Below are 15,054 nucleotides of genomic sequence, written 5' to 3'. Positions count from 1 at the left end.
GGGCTGTGTCCAGCACTGCTGTGTCTGGGGGTGGGGGTGGGCATGCTGTGTGTCCTTGAGCACCGACCAAGCTGACAAGCCCTCTTTCTCAGCCTTCCCTGTCTCTCTGCTGGCTCCGACAGCTCAGAACTCATGACTGTGTAGAGCTGAAATCTGCCCTGCCCTTGGTTTCTGTCAGTTATTCCTCCTTACACCCTCAAGGTGACTCAGAACCAACTCCAGCACCTTCCACCTGGCAGCCCGTCAGGTTGCCGGGTGATATTACCACTTCTCTTTCGAATCTTTTCCTTCTTCAAGCAAAATAGCCAGGTTCCTTCAACCGCTCCGCAGAACCTATTTCCAAGCCTCTGCATTGGCCCATGGCTGTCTCTTCTCAATATGCCAGGGTCACCTCTGTGCTCTGAGTGTAGCACCCAGAAAACGGTCCTCAGAAGACTGGCAGCTCAGCAAACCTTCCCTGTCCTCATGAAGACAGTGGAGCCTGCCAGGGCCACCACACACAGCAGGAGGGGCAGGATTTCACCCTATTCAGCATTCATTTTGAGCTTGCCATTCGTCAAGATATGGGTTTCTTAAGGCAATGCATGAAAGCCAGGTGGATTTAGCTTTTGACGTTTGTCTTTTTTTATTTTGTTATGTTCTGTTCCCTCTTTATTTGGTTGGTTGGTTGGTTTTGTTTTTTCAAGACGGGGTTTCTCTGTGTAACAGCCCTGGCTGTCCTGGAACTTGTTTTATACACCAGGCTGGCCGTGAACTCACAGAGATCCACCTGCCTCTGCTGCCCAAGTGCAGGGATTAAAGGCATGCACCACCACTGCCTGGCTAGCTTGTGACTATTGATAATTGACTTTTATAAGCAAAGGGCAATAATATGTACTAATTTGATGCTCTCATGGTCTCGATAATCCTCGTCTGGCAACTCAGGTAGTTATGTTTCTGTCTTATTGTTTGAAGCCAATTTTGCCATTTGTATTTTCCCTAGAAGAGCAGTCATTTTTAAATCCAAGCTTAAATATATTTGCATATAATTAAGTAATCTCTTGATTAATTATCATATTTTCTCAGTTTCTAAACACATCGCTAAATGTATTTGTGTTACTAATGTTTCCATGATTACATTATTAGTGGTTTGCTTACTTTTTTCCCCAGAAACTCACTTGTGTTTGCTTCTTATTTTCACCCTAGGTCTTTGACAGAACATTTTGCCTCTGGTTTAACTCTTTTTTTGTTGTTGCTTTGGTTTGGTTTGGTTTGGTTTGGTTTGGTTTTCAAGACAGGGTTTCTCTTTGTAGCTTTGGAGGCTGTTCTGGAGCTCGCTCTGTAGACCAGGCTGTCCTAGAACTCACAGAGATCCGCCTGCCTCTGCCTCCAGAGTGCTGGGATTAAAGGCGTGCGCCACCATCGCCTGTATCCCTATTCTTTTAATATAAGCTTTGCATACAGCTTGTGCCCATCATTTAAATCATCACTCACCACCCCATTTAGTGAATCTACCCTGAACTGGAAGTTTGCTAGAGGCTCTGAGCAAGCTGCAAGCTCACATTGTGTTCTAGGCCAGCCTGGGCTAGCAGCTTCACCGTGGTAACAGGATGGGGGCTTCTCCAGAAGGACAGCTGCTCATCCCTATGTGCCTCTCCAGGTTCACCTGGCTTCCCTGGTGATAGACAGGATCCAGGCGGTTTGCTGCCACCAGCAGGTTCAGTTCATCCTAGCGTTCCAAGCACGATGGCTGCTTTGTCTTTGTCTCTATCATGGCCTCTGTTTCAGCTGACTGGGCCTCTGCAAGTCTCTGGCCAGACAAGTCTTCTTTCAACTCCATACCACACACACACACACACACACACACACACACACACACACACACACACACATACCACACACACATACACCACACACACCACACACATACAGCACATACACACACCACACACACACCACACATACACATACACCACACACTCCACACACACACCACACATACACATACCACCACACACACTACCACACACATACCACACATCACCACACACCACATACACACACCAACACACACACAGCACACACACACAGATACAAACACATACACACACACACATACACACACACACACACACATACTACCACCACCACCCACTTCTCATATGACTCTCACTGAATTTGCCAGTTTCCTGTTTTGGCTTGGGGTTATGGACCTAATACAGTTGCAGAGAATCCGGGGTGGGATTCTGCTGTTTGTACTCACTCTCTGGGGTGACATCTGCAAGCCGGAAGAACTTTCCTTCCCTTCCTCTGCTATTCTTCAAGCAGTGTTCATCCAAACACATGAAACTTTTATTGGCAAGAACAATTACAAATAGCCACTCAAGCTTATGATTTGATTTTCTTGTTCTTAACAAAACTGGGTCTTTGAAAAAAAAAAAACAAAAACAAACAAACAAAAAAAAAAAAAAAAAAAACCTGGACAAGATTGTCTGACTTGATTCTTATGCTAAAATTGGTTTCCAAAACTATGAGGAACAGCAAGATTTACAGCCCCCAAATTATAGGTTCAAGGAGTAAACTCCCCAAAGCGTTTTCAAACTTTCTATGTAGGAGCAAACATTGTTTAGCTTCCTTTCCCACATGAAGACTGGGTGAGAATTAAAGGCCATGGATGGAAAATGCATACAGAAAAGCAAACGTGACTGGGTTGGGGTGTCAGGACTTTATAAATATCTCAAGTTTATTATCCCTAAGAATGAAACACCATGCTGAGGCGATTTAGAAGCACCTACATTTGTGAAGCTTTATCTTCCATTCGGCAAATAAATAAAATGGAACATTTTGCTCAGCCACGACGGAATTTTAAACCCTCATTACGACGCAAAATATAAAGCTCCATATTAAAACCAAGATGCAGAAGAGATAAAGAAGAGAGGGATAAAGGTTTCCAATTCTGCATCAAGGCAGTGACTACTTACAACATAGATTTTTTACAATTCCCTGGGTCAAAGTTTTCACTTAAAATGCTATGGGAGCTGGGGCCATGCCTCGGTTGGTAAAGTCTCTTCCACACAAGCATTTTGAGTTGGGCTCTCCACCCACATTAAAATGAACAAAACAGTCATGGCTTCCCCACACTGGATAGGAAGAGAAGGGAGGGTTCCTGGGACTTTTATCTCGCCAGATTCTAGGCAACAAGCTCTAGGTTGATGAGAGATCCTGCCTCAAAAATTGGTGGAGAGCATCTGAGGAAGATATCAAGTCTGGCACGCACAGACATGTACATACATGTGCATTCCCTCACACACACTCACCCATTGTACAAACACATACACTCATGCAAATGTAGTTTCAAACATCATAAATGCATTTGCATTGCCATTCTGTAAAAACAAACTTTAATTATATTTTTGCAGTGTATATATATATATATACATATATATATATATATATATATATATATATATTTTTTTTTTAACAAATGGACTGCTGCAACAATTTCAGTTTGATCCCAGTGTAGAGGGTCAAAAAAGCTTGCTTGCTTTTTTTCTTTTCTTTCTTTTTTTTTTTTTTTTTTTTTTTTTTTTTTTAAGACAGGGTTTCTCTGTGTAGCTTTGGAGCTTGTCCTGGAACTCACTCTGTAGGCCAGAGAGCTGCCTGCCTCTGCCTCTCCAGTGCTGGGACTAAAGGGGTGCACCACCACATCGCAGCAAAACAGCTTGCTTTTACCAATCTGATTTCCACCATTTTAAGTCATAGTATTGACATCTCCCTGCATCAGTTAGGGATTGCATTCAGATACTTACAAAGGAAAACCAATACTGTTGCATTGACGGCGGTGAGCATTTATTATCTCACACTGTAACCCAGAGCCTGGCAGAGGCAGGCAGTGCCTTGGTGGCAGCGGGGCCCAAGCGTCTTACCGCTTCTACTGATGGGCGTCTCTGGTGACATCCGTCACTGCTGCCTTTGTTACACAGCCTCCGTCAAGTCTGAAGCGTCACAGTTTCGTTCTCACTCAGCTCTTTCTTTGAGTGTCTAATCTCATAGTCCTATCAGGACTGTTTAGAAAAACCAAATATGGTCATAGTCATAGACTCCCTTAAGAAAAACAAACAACAAAAAGCTGTCTGATGTTATCAGCTAAAGCCAAAGACCTTGAATTTACAGCATAGAATACTTACAACTGGGTCTCTCTAGGGTGTAATTTACTCCATTACTGTTCATTATTCTCTAAGCAAGCTTATGTCCCTGTATAATAAATACCCAGAAAACGATTAGTGTTTGGCTGTGTTAATCCACCCTGTTCCTTATCAGTCCAAAATAACTTGATAATTCAAAGTTAGATTTAGCTCTAAAGTATATGTGTGTGTGGTGTGTGCATTTGTGTGCGTTTGTGTTTGTGTGTGTGTGTGTGTGTGTGTGTGTGTGTGTGTGTGTGTATGCATGTTCCTACAAAGGTCAATAAACGAAGCTAAGTTAGGTCTATCCTGCAGCCAGAAACAGGGTACTTTTTCTCCAAGCCCTAACAGTGACTTGATTTCAATTTAAGGATGTAGGCATATCAGAATTTGCATATAACTATGTATGCAGTGTTTTGGGATCTATGCTCCTAAATACTTAGCACTTTTATCCTTGGGGACATTCCTTGGTCCAAACAGTCACCAGTGTTCCAGCTGTTTGGCTTGCATTTCCAGCATCTGGAACAAGAGTTGTAAGGATTCTTCTGAGAAAACTCTTGGCCATGGGAGTGGTCAGGGCATTTCACAGATTGTTACATAGCTCACCACATAGCCAGCGGCAGAAAAGGAGGAGAGACAGCAGTCAGCACAGACACTGTCCCAACATGGTTAATCATGTGACTTACCTTCCTCCTGCTGGGAGGAACACATGTGGGCAGTAAGAGACTACAGAGTTTCTTCTTGGGGGTTGAGAGATTGCACTGATGGATTTGAGGGGTAGGGAGCAGTCCTTAGTAAGACACTATTACTTTCTCCTGCTTGGCCAACACTATCTTCCCAGCCCTTAAGCCTAATAAACACTTGCGTGCTAACTTCAAGCTTTCATTTGGCCATCCTTTGACCCCTTTTATGACCCAGGTTCAGGCCCCCGAATAGTGAAAACAGGGATCCAGGTGGTTGTTGTGTTGAATTCCTTATTACAGTGAGACACAAATCTGCTCCAAAGCCATATACGTATTTACACAACCTGAGGAAAAGGATTGAGAAATGTATGATGATTGTGATACAGGCTATGGAGTCAGCCCGGTACATATGCCCTTGAACCCCAAAATGTACACTGAAAAACTCTATATTTAAAGTTGCCTTCTAGATGCTTTCCTCAAAATTCTCCAGAGGGTGTGACTTCTTCCTGTACCAGAGCAGGGAGACGGCTGGGTACCTTTATGTGCCTGCTGTCGTTTCTGCCGTTACTTTGCTCCCTGACCTTCTTCTGGCCAACGATGTCATGTCTCAGTAGATGAGATAATCCCCACGCCCAGCTCTACTGCCTTGCTTCTGTTTCAGGCACCACTTTTCAGACTTCGGGATACAATTTCAACACCTATGATTGGAGGAGTCCAAAACAAAGAGGAAACCTGTCCCCGGTCCCCAAGCCTCGAAGCCAGACTTATCCAGATGTGGGGCTGAGTAATGAAGACTGGGACCGGTCCACAGCCAGCGGGTAAGGTTTGCACACTCACACACACTCATACATACACACACTTACATACACTCATACACACATACACACACTCATACACTATACACACACACACTCACACTCACACACTCATACACACTCACACACTCATACATACACACACTCACACACTGATACACACACACTCACATACACTCATACATACACACACTCACACACACACTCACAAACTGATACACACACACACTCATACATACACACACTCACACACTGATACACACACACTCACACACACACACACACATGCGCGCGCGCATGTGCTTTGCGGCCAAGTTCCCTATGGAGTCCCAAGCCTACCTGAAAGTCCTCCTTGCCACAGACTACTACATGTCAGGATTACAAGTGTCTACCACCAGTCCAAAACAAGAGAACCATAGAGGGCTAGGTGTGTGTGTGTGTGTGTGTGTGTAAAATGAGACGAATGATTCCACATACAGAAATGTATGTAAGAGTGTGTGTACAAGTTTGTGTGCATGTGGTTACCGTGTGTATATGTGTGCTTGTGAGTATGCGCATCCTCCTTAACCCAGAATGTGTTTCTTGTGGGCAGCTTCGCAGGGGCCTCTGATAGTGCGGAGGCCGAACAAGAGGAAAACTTCTGGTCACAAGCACTGGAGGATCTGGAGACCTGCGGCCAGTCGGGGATCCTGAGAGAGCTTGAGGTAGCCTTGGTCCAGTCTCTTATTTTGTTTCTACATTCATTTTTTTTTTTTTTTTTTTTTTTTTTTTTTTGGTCCTTTTACGTTTGCGTTGATCATAGCAGTTCATTTAAAAGCTTTAACCCCTTTCCACAGGAGAAAGCTGACAGGCGTGTGTCATTGAGAAACATGACTCTCTTGGTAGCTACCCTTTCTGTTTATACTTTTGCTTGTGAAGCTGCCTCCCCCTGCCCTTGCCTTCCAGACAGCAGTTTGATTTTATACAGTTCAGTTCTTACTGACTTGTGGCTTCTGACATCGCTCCCTTGCTAATCCTGACTGTACCTGTTTCCCACCAAATCGCTAAGGAGCCAGCCCAGTGTCCCAACAGTGGTGCATTTCATTCTCTTAGCTGCTTCAGAAAGGTTTCTTTGGCATGTTTCATTTGTACCTGGTAGAGAAATTAATTTGACCCTTAAGAGGAACATAAGAGGAAACACAGTTACACTTTGTTTTGTCCTTAAGTTTTAAAAGGCCAGTCTACTTGATAAACAGGTAAAATATTACTCCCTGCTTTGGTGTTCCTTGGAAGCCTTACTGGATCTGAGGAGGGACAAGCTGGATGGTAACAGCTGAACTCTGGGCAATTCCGTAAACAAAGCTGGGAGTCTGCTGGCAGTATCCAAACTTTTAGTCTGGGAAGACCCGGAATGTTTCCTTTTATGTTCCTTTAAGTTCTAAGCTATAAGGAGTGGGGTGGATGTCATATGAGGTCCCCGAGTCACTCTAAGGAATGTGAATGACACAGCCGGGTGGGACCCCAGCAATTCTGAAATCGTTACTCATCTTTATATTATTTTGCTTCTCAACTGCATGCGTGGATACTTTATGTGACTCTAATGTTCGTGAATCTGCAAAGAAAATTCTAAAGGAAAGCAGTAGTTTGAGTTTATAGACACCATAGTATTAGGTGGCATGAATTTCGGCTTCAGAGCACAGTTAAAGGACCTGGGCATGGATAGACTTATAAAATTTAAGATGTGAGACATTGATTTTTTTTAAATACAATTTTCAAAAACAGTACAATTCGTGAGTGCCAGCTGGTTTATTTAAACTTTTACCACCCCCGTATGTAGTATGAGAAGAAGCATGGATGCAGCCCCGGCTGAATAGGGAACACAATTCACAGTTCTTGAGCAAATGCCCTCACCTAAGTGGCTTTGGCTCCGACGCCTTTCCCATCTTGCTACATTTCTCTTGTGGCACACACTCATCTTATAGCTTCTCTTACATTGCGCCCATTGAAGGTCCTTTCAAAAGTAGTTGGATGAGCCTGGTCCATTGCCTGGAAACTGAGTTAGCTCAGGGAAACCATGGCACTGGAAGTATGTTACAGCAACCTATAGGTACCTCCATCCCAGCTTATATGAAGTGGTCCTGGAAATGATGAATGCAGAGAGGAAAGACACTGAGCTTTAAGCCAAAGAGAAGCTACTTTTTCAGCCAGGAGGAATGCTCGCCAGGTTCATAGACTAGAGTCATATTTACACTATCATCACAAGAACTTAAACATTGTTTAAATGAATTATGTTCCCTTGATTGGGAAGGCTGTAACGTTTTTACTGAAGCCAGAGTCCTGTGGATGAAATTTACCTTCAACAAAGTTAAAGCAAACTATGGAGTTTATGAATGTAGGTTAGCTAAAATGATTGTGATTAAGATGAGAATTAACTAACCATTTTCATTATTGCTAGCAGTAATTTAGGCTCAACTTTAGCACTGAAAAATATACAGCCTTCCCTGAAGCTAAGAACTCCAACTAATACTTTGAGCAATTTTTAACCTCCCTTACCAACTTTTTCTTGTATAAAATATAGGAATTGCCAGGTGGTGGTAGTGCACACGTTTAATCCCAGCAGGATGCAGAGACTAGAGAATCTCTATGATCTCTCAAGACCACCCTGGTCCACAGAGTGAGTTCCTGGCTACAGAGCAAGCAAGACTACACAGAGAAACCCTGTTTTGAAAAATCAAAATAAGATGCTTTCAAAAATAGGAATTATAGTAATATAATACTTAACACAATGATTAATAGAGAGCCTGACGTTTAACAAATGCAATAAAAATCGAGTACTGAGTTTGCTATGTTTCAATACCACCTTAACATTTTAACAGACAAAAGATTAACCAAATGTCTGGACCTAAATTATATTTGTACTTTAGCTTTTAGAATCCATTTTAGATGCTATTAATTCCCTTGAAGTTTAGTATAAGTGAGTGATCCAGTCACGGTTGAAAACTTGAATGAGGGACTGTTCTTACCTTCTCCTCTTGGTCACAGGACCCTTGTAACACCCATTGGTGTTACTAGGCAACTCAGACTCATCAAAGCCAGAATGTCAGCCCTCAGACTCAGTGATTGTTTTACTTCCCACATGAGAAGGAAAAATAGATACAAATAAAGAAAATAAATATTCTAAGTAGGTAAGGACAATGGATGGACAGTCACCACTACAGCAAGGAAAAAAAAAAAAAAGATCCCTGGCTGCTGTCAACCTCCATCAGTTTCCACAGATCAAACACAGAAGTGATGTATGTAAGGGCCATCGAATGGAAAGGTGTCCATAGCGCCAACACAGCTGGCCACAGAATGGGGTCAGTAAGCATCAAAAAAGCTATTTATCAGAGATGTGTAATACTATAGATGCCGACATTTGCTTAAGTGTTAGAGACTTCTTACCTACAAAGGGGAAGTTTGGTGTGTCCAGAGAAGCCAGAGAGCCAATTGGTCAAGGAGCCTGCAACCAGACTGCTGGGGTTCCCATACCAGGCTTGTGAGAAGTTATGGAACCTACCCAGGTGTCCCTCTCCTTCCTCCTGATGCGAAGGACTGAGACCCATAACCTAGAAAGCCTACCAGTGTCTGTCATTGAATATTAAGCAATACTATGTGCAGTGTTCAGTAGCTGGCAAGGATTTACCTGCAGCTACAATTGCCATTCTCAAAAGCATCGGTGACTTAAGTGGTCGAGTCTGTCCAAACGTAATTGTCAGTTTGCTTTCTTTTTCATAGAGGTGTTAGGTCTACGCAGATTTGTGCCAATACTTGGCTGTTGTGCTTCCTTCGTGGCAAACTGAACGTCAATGGAGTGACGCAAACCCTTATATTAGACAACAAATAAAACATGACGTTCACTTTCCAGTGTCCCCTCTAGTAGCCCTTGCTCAGTTTTATGTGTATGATCTCGGGCAAGTAAAATTCTTTGTGTTTCAGTCTCCTATAAATAAGTGTGATGGATGAAGTGCCCACCTTACAGACTCACGAGGCTTAAATTAGTGAATACATCCGAAAGAGTTCGACAAATCAGGCTCTGTTGCTGATAGCTTTTTCATTAATGCAAACAAATCACAGTTTACGTATTCACATGGGTATGGACATAATTTCTGTAGCTATAGTTTCAGGCACATTGACCAGTACACACTTATACATGTGAGCATTGTATGAGGAATAGAGAGATGGTCACAGTCCTGATTTAGAATCCTGGCATCCTCTAACATGAGAGATGTCCATTCCCATCATGATACTTCCTTCGAATCCTCTTTTGTTCCAGTGCTAAGCTTCAGGGATGTAATCTTGCCATTGCTTATGTGTTATGCATTTGAAGCCGAGCAAACTTCCCATTCATTGGTAAAATCCAATCCAAGCCTCACAGCTGAGCACTGATTGAATTGAGCAAATGGTTAAATCCAATACAAAAGGATAATTTTTTTGAGACTCTCTGAGAATATTACACAAAGACCATTTCTAAGATACACTGTCTGTACCATGAAATGTAGAAGCCAAATGCTGATGAATATTAAAAGATGTGTCTACAAGTTTCTGGGGCAGGTCACTGGGCTAGAAGAAAGATGGTCTTGACAGTGCCCAGCTGGAAGTCTTAGGAGACCCCTTTGCCTCTGCACTGGTCAATCAGTCATCCCTTTCCAGTCTACAGATTGGTTCTTTTGGGGCCAGAGGCAGCAACACAGACAATGGCAGCCTGGCATCCACTGGGAAGCTCTCCAGCCTCTTCTCTAACACACACCGAAAGTGGCTTCTTCGTGAATCCCAGCTCTTAGAGCCAACTGAGTGGGAAGTTGGTGCTTAAGAAGTAGTCTGCAGGACACTCATGTTGGAGCTTTTCAATTTACCTCAGCAATGCTAGGGGTGGTATTTGATTAAATAAACTCAAGGGCTTAACTACTTCTATTGGATTTGAGATGTGCATTATAAATGTAATTGCAAAGCATGCTCCAGAAGTCCGTAGTTGAGCTAGTGCGTCCATTCTCCAGCCTTTGGTTATGCCCTGAAGACACCATATTTTGACTGGGCAGAGGGGGAATTGTGCTTAACGTTGAGCGAGCAAACCCTTCCCTTATCCGTGGTTTAATTGCCTCTGAACATTGTCACTGCCACAGGCAACAATCATGTCGGGGAGCACCATGAGTTTGAATCATGAGGCTCCAGCGGCTCGCACTCAGCTGGGGCGACAGGCCAGCTTCCAGGAACGGAGTAGTTCACGGCCACACTACAGCCAAACAACTCGCAGCAACACCCTGCCCTCAGATGTGGGCAGGAAGTCAGTCACCCTGAGGAAAATGAAGCAAGAAATAAAGGAGATCATGTCCCCAACTCCTGTGGAACTTCACAAGGTCAGTAGACTTCCTCCGCCTCCCCTGATGTTGAAGGTACCAGCCAGTCTGCACGGCACTGTTACCTTGATGTAGGCTCAGCTATGACTTCTCCTGTGTGCTCAGCCAAAGAGAGAAGGCAGAGTTGAAAGGCAGAGACCCAGAGACTTACTTCTTAAAACATGTCCCCTGGGAGGATTAGCCTGCAAAGCAGGGAAGATTCATTTTTCAGGTGACATGTTTATCAAAATTGGTCAAAATTTTACAAACATGCGAGATTCCAATGTCATGTGGAGCTTTGGTGAATTTAGTCTCTGTGCCCATTGGAATATGGGTGGGTTTTTACACATCCTTTGCCCATCACCTCACTGAAAAGAGGCCTGAAGATCACTGTAGGCAGGCTTGCTCCTCACTTACGTATCTACATTAGGCATGAGACTCTTGACAAAACGCTGGATGTCCTGAGCCGGGACAGAGTGAACTCCGGTAACTCCCTACCATGCATAGCTAAACTCCAGAGCTGCCAGGGTTTAAGTGATACAAGCACCAGAGAGTCCCAGGCCAAAATGAGCAGTGAGAGGTAGGGAGGTCTCTCTGGCTTACTCAATTAGCAATACTACTTTACTCATGTTTAACATTTAAGGATGTGTAAAAAGTAACAACCCCAACCCCGCTTTTCATGAGAACTAAGATGTTCCCTATCATTAATAATCTCCTAACATAATTCATTTTGCTCAAAAGAACACATAAGTGTCAGGTCAAAAGGAAGTAACAGGCCACCACTCCATTTTCCTATGAGGACTTCAGTTTCCCTAACCACCCCCACAAAGCACAGCTATTTGTTTTGTAGCTGACAGTATTGTGGCAGGGGAGGGGACATGACGTAATGAGGTAATGTAATGAGTTAAGTTCTGCTTCTGGTTCTTCATTTTTAACACACGTTGTCCATTCGTTTGGCATCGAGACTGTGTAGACTGTGTTACATGCCTTCAAAGGATGTGCTGTCCATCCTTGGGGAGCACAGAATCCAGTGGGAAAACATCTAGGAAACAGTAGGAAGACATTGAGGTCAGCACAGTGACCATAGCAAGCCCCGGGCAGTGTTAGGAGCATTTTCCCACCAGCCTGGTCCCACAGCCACGTCAGCCCAAAATAACACACAGAGACGCTGTATTAGATATAAAGTTGTTGGCCTGTTACTAACATTTCTTATTGGCTAGCTCTGTCTTAAATATTAAGCCATTTCTATCAACCTAAGTATTTCCACGTGGTCTTATCTTACCAAAGAAAGGGTCCATAGTTCTGCTCTCTCAAGTCTCTACATGGTGAATCTCCCTACCTCCTCCTGAATCCTCCTTGTCTCCTCGTTCTGCCTATCTTGCTTTCCTATTAGCCAACAGGGATTTATTCATTAACCAATAAGAGAAACATATTCACAGAATGACATCTCCCATCATCTTCTCTTTTCTGCCTAAAATAAAAAGGATTTTAACTTTAACATAGCAAAATATATAACAACACAGTTATCAAATAAGAATCACAGTTAATATTTAGTTCATTAACATTTAGCAAGATATAAAGAAAATATTCCATCATCTATCCTATCATTGTGATTCTAAAGTCTTATATGTAACTTATCTTTAATCCTAACTAAGGAAAACTATAACCATAACTATCTCTCTTCAACTCCCTCAAAGACCACAGAAGGATAATATGTAAACTCTAGAAATGACAGTCACCCGAAGTTCTTCTGTAATGTTCCATCTTCAACCTATAGGCCATAGTGTGTCTGGCAGACTCCTCAGCAAAGCAGGAAACTTTAAACTGTCCACCTATATTGGCAGTTTGTCAGTCACTTTTCTCTGTGTCCTGTAGACTGTCTGGCAGGCTCTTCCACGAAGCAGTCACTTTTCTATGGATCCTGCATGTCCAGTTTATACAGCATAAAGTCAAACAGTCCAGACAAGAGCAGTATCTTGCCCAAATGGCTAGACTGGCCATATTGAAAGCAAACTCCATAACGAGGTTCCCGATGTCCATCTTCCTTTCTGACGCAGGTGGTGTTGCCGGGAGCAGTAGTGCCTCACTGTTAAGAAAAACCCTAAACCATCTTAAATGCCATATTCTGTAGGTCTTTGAAAGGGTTGAAGAATGCCTATTCATCTCAAATACATCTTGAAAACCTAACTGACTTAACTCTAAGTTTTGACTATCATAGGTAACTATCTATAATCTGAACTAAATTATACATTACATTTCTAAATGAGCTATGTAAACACAATACCTAAACAAGAGGAGACATATACCTATCACAAAATTGACATTAAATTGTATCAATAAATGAAAATCCATTCCAAAACAAAGTAATCCTTTCTATACCATAATCCCCTTTTTACCTTTAAAAAAGAGATTGCTTGTGATCATTAACCATTTATAACCAAGCCCATTTAAATGAAAACAAACATTTATAAACAATACTTGCGAATTTGGGTGTGGTTCTTTCCAAATAGCTTCCTGATGATGGGGATGCTGTTATGGGGATCCTAAGAAGATGTAGAAATCCTGGTTGTAGTGGTCTGCAAGGCTGCCTTGTCCAAGCTCTTTTGAATGTTGGATCACCCGGGACACTGCTTCAGGGGGTCTTGCTTGATCAAACCATGTTAGTCTGGAAGGAATCCACAGCTTTTCATTTTCTGTGGAAACAAAACTATAAATCCTTTTCCCCCAGTAACCTGTCCTTGAACTTAAATTTTGAAGTCAAAGCATTTTTAAAATATATAAATTGAATTAATCCAGCAGCATTTGTTTTAACAGTTGTTGCTATTTTCCCAGAAGTCAAACAATACAATACAACAGCATACAGTATCCAGAATCCTTTTGTGCTTTCCATCTTTACATGGCTTTTTTATTATTTTATTTCTTCTACTTCTATTTTTTCATTTTTTTTTGAGACACAGAGTTTCTCTGTGTAACTTTTATCTGTACTGAACTTAATTAACTCTGTATACCAGGTTCACTTTGAAATCAGAGAGATCTGCTTGCATCTGTCTCCAGGGTGCTAGAATTAAAGGCGTGTGCCTCCAATGTCCCAGATACTTGCTTTTTATTTTATTTTAAACCAGCTGCTCATACACACCATTGAATTGTTAGCAGCACTCCTTAAAAGCTGTGCAGTTTTTTGCAGCTATGCTGAGTCAGGACACCTCCCTTAAAGGAGCCTCGCAAATCACTACTTATCTCTAGCTAAACAGAGCCCAACCAAGAAAAATGTTGCTATCAGGAAGCCTTGCTTGTCTTTGTTGTTTTGTTTCTGAAACCCCTTTTAAGCTTCTGTCAGGTTTTAAGTGGAAGTTCTCAGGTCCACATTTCAGCACCATTTCCTTGCCAGTAGATTTCCCCGCCAGCCTGGCCCCACAGCCACATCAGCCCCAAATAACACACAGAGATGCTGTATTAGATATAAAGCTGTTGGCCTGTTACTAGCATTTCCTATTGGCTAGCTCTGTCTTAAATATTAACCCATGTCTAACCATCTAAGTGTTTCCACATGGTCTTATCTTACCGGAAAGAGGGTCCTGAGTTCTCTCTCCATCCTGCATGTTGGCTCTCCTTCTATCTCTCCCTGAATCCTCTTTGTCTCCTAGTCCTGCCTGTCTTACTTTCCTATTGGCCAACAGGGCTTTATTCATTAGCCAATAAGAGAAACATATCTCCTATCAGGGTAGCTTCAGAGTGCAGAAGGTGGCTCTTCCCCCAAGCAAATGAAATGGGAAAGGCTTCCTAGACATAGGTATTGACTGTGCAGAGGAGGGGGGGGGTGGAGAGAATTCCCAGCACAGAAGTAAGCATATGTAAAGGAATATCAAAAAGCATTGCAGATCTTAGGGGTGAAAATACTCTCACATGACCAGGGTCCTTTGCATTAGGAGAATTTCAGAAAAGCAAAGATGTTCCTGGCATCTTTAATTAGGATCCAGATCAAGCCCCACTGCACAGTTGAACTTGTTTGTCTGGTTGTCCCAAACACATCTGCTTGGTAACT

At 42.6% G+C, this 15,054-nt stretch overlaps 1 protein-coding gene across 1 annotated transcript in view; it reads left to right on the top strand.

Annotated features, from left to right (window-relative positions):
* The window catches only part of Grip1 (glutamate receptor interacting protein 1), a 336,259-nt gene that overhangs the window by 309,304 nt on the left and 11,901 nt on the right, over nucleotides 1-15,054 (top strand). The window contains exons 20-23 of the mRNA XM_051176182.1: nucleotides 5,508-5,664; nucleotides 6,254-6,365; nucleotides 6,498-6,542; nucleotides 10,800-11,033. Of these exons, the coding sequence (XP_051032139.1) occupies nucleotides 5,508-5,664; nucleotides 6,254-6,365; nucleotides 6,498-6,542; nucleotides 10,800-11,033 (548 nt within the window). The remainder of the gene's footprint in view (nucleotides 1-5,507; nucleotides 5,665-6,253; nucleotides 6,366-6,497; nucleotides 6,543-10,799; nucleotides 11,034-15,054) is intronic.

This window comes from Phodopus roborovskii, unplaced genomic scaffold (assembly GCF_943737965.1).
Source record: "Phodopus roborovskii unplaced genomic scaffold, PHOROB, whole genome shotgun sequence".
NCBI classification, from domain to species: Eukaryota; Metazoa; Chordata; class Mammalia; order Rodentia; family Cricetidae; genus Phodopus; species Phodopus roborovskii.
This window is presented reverse-complemented; position numbering and strand designations above follow the sequence as displayed.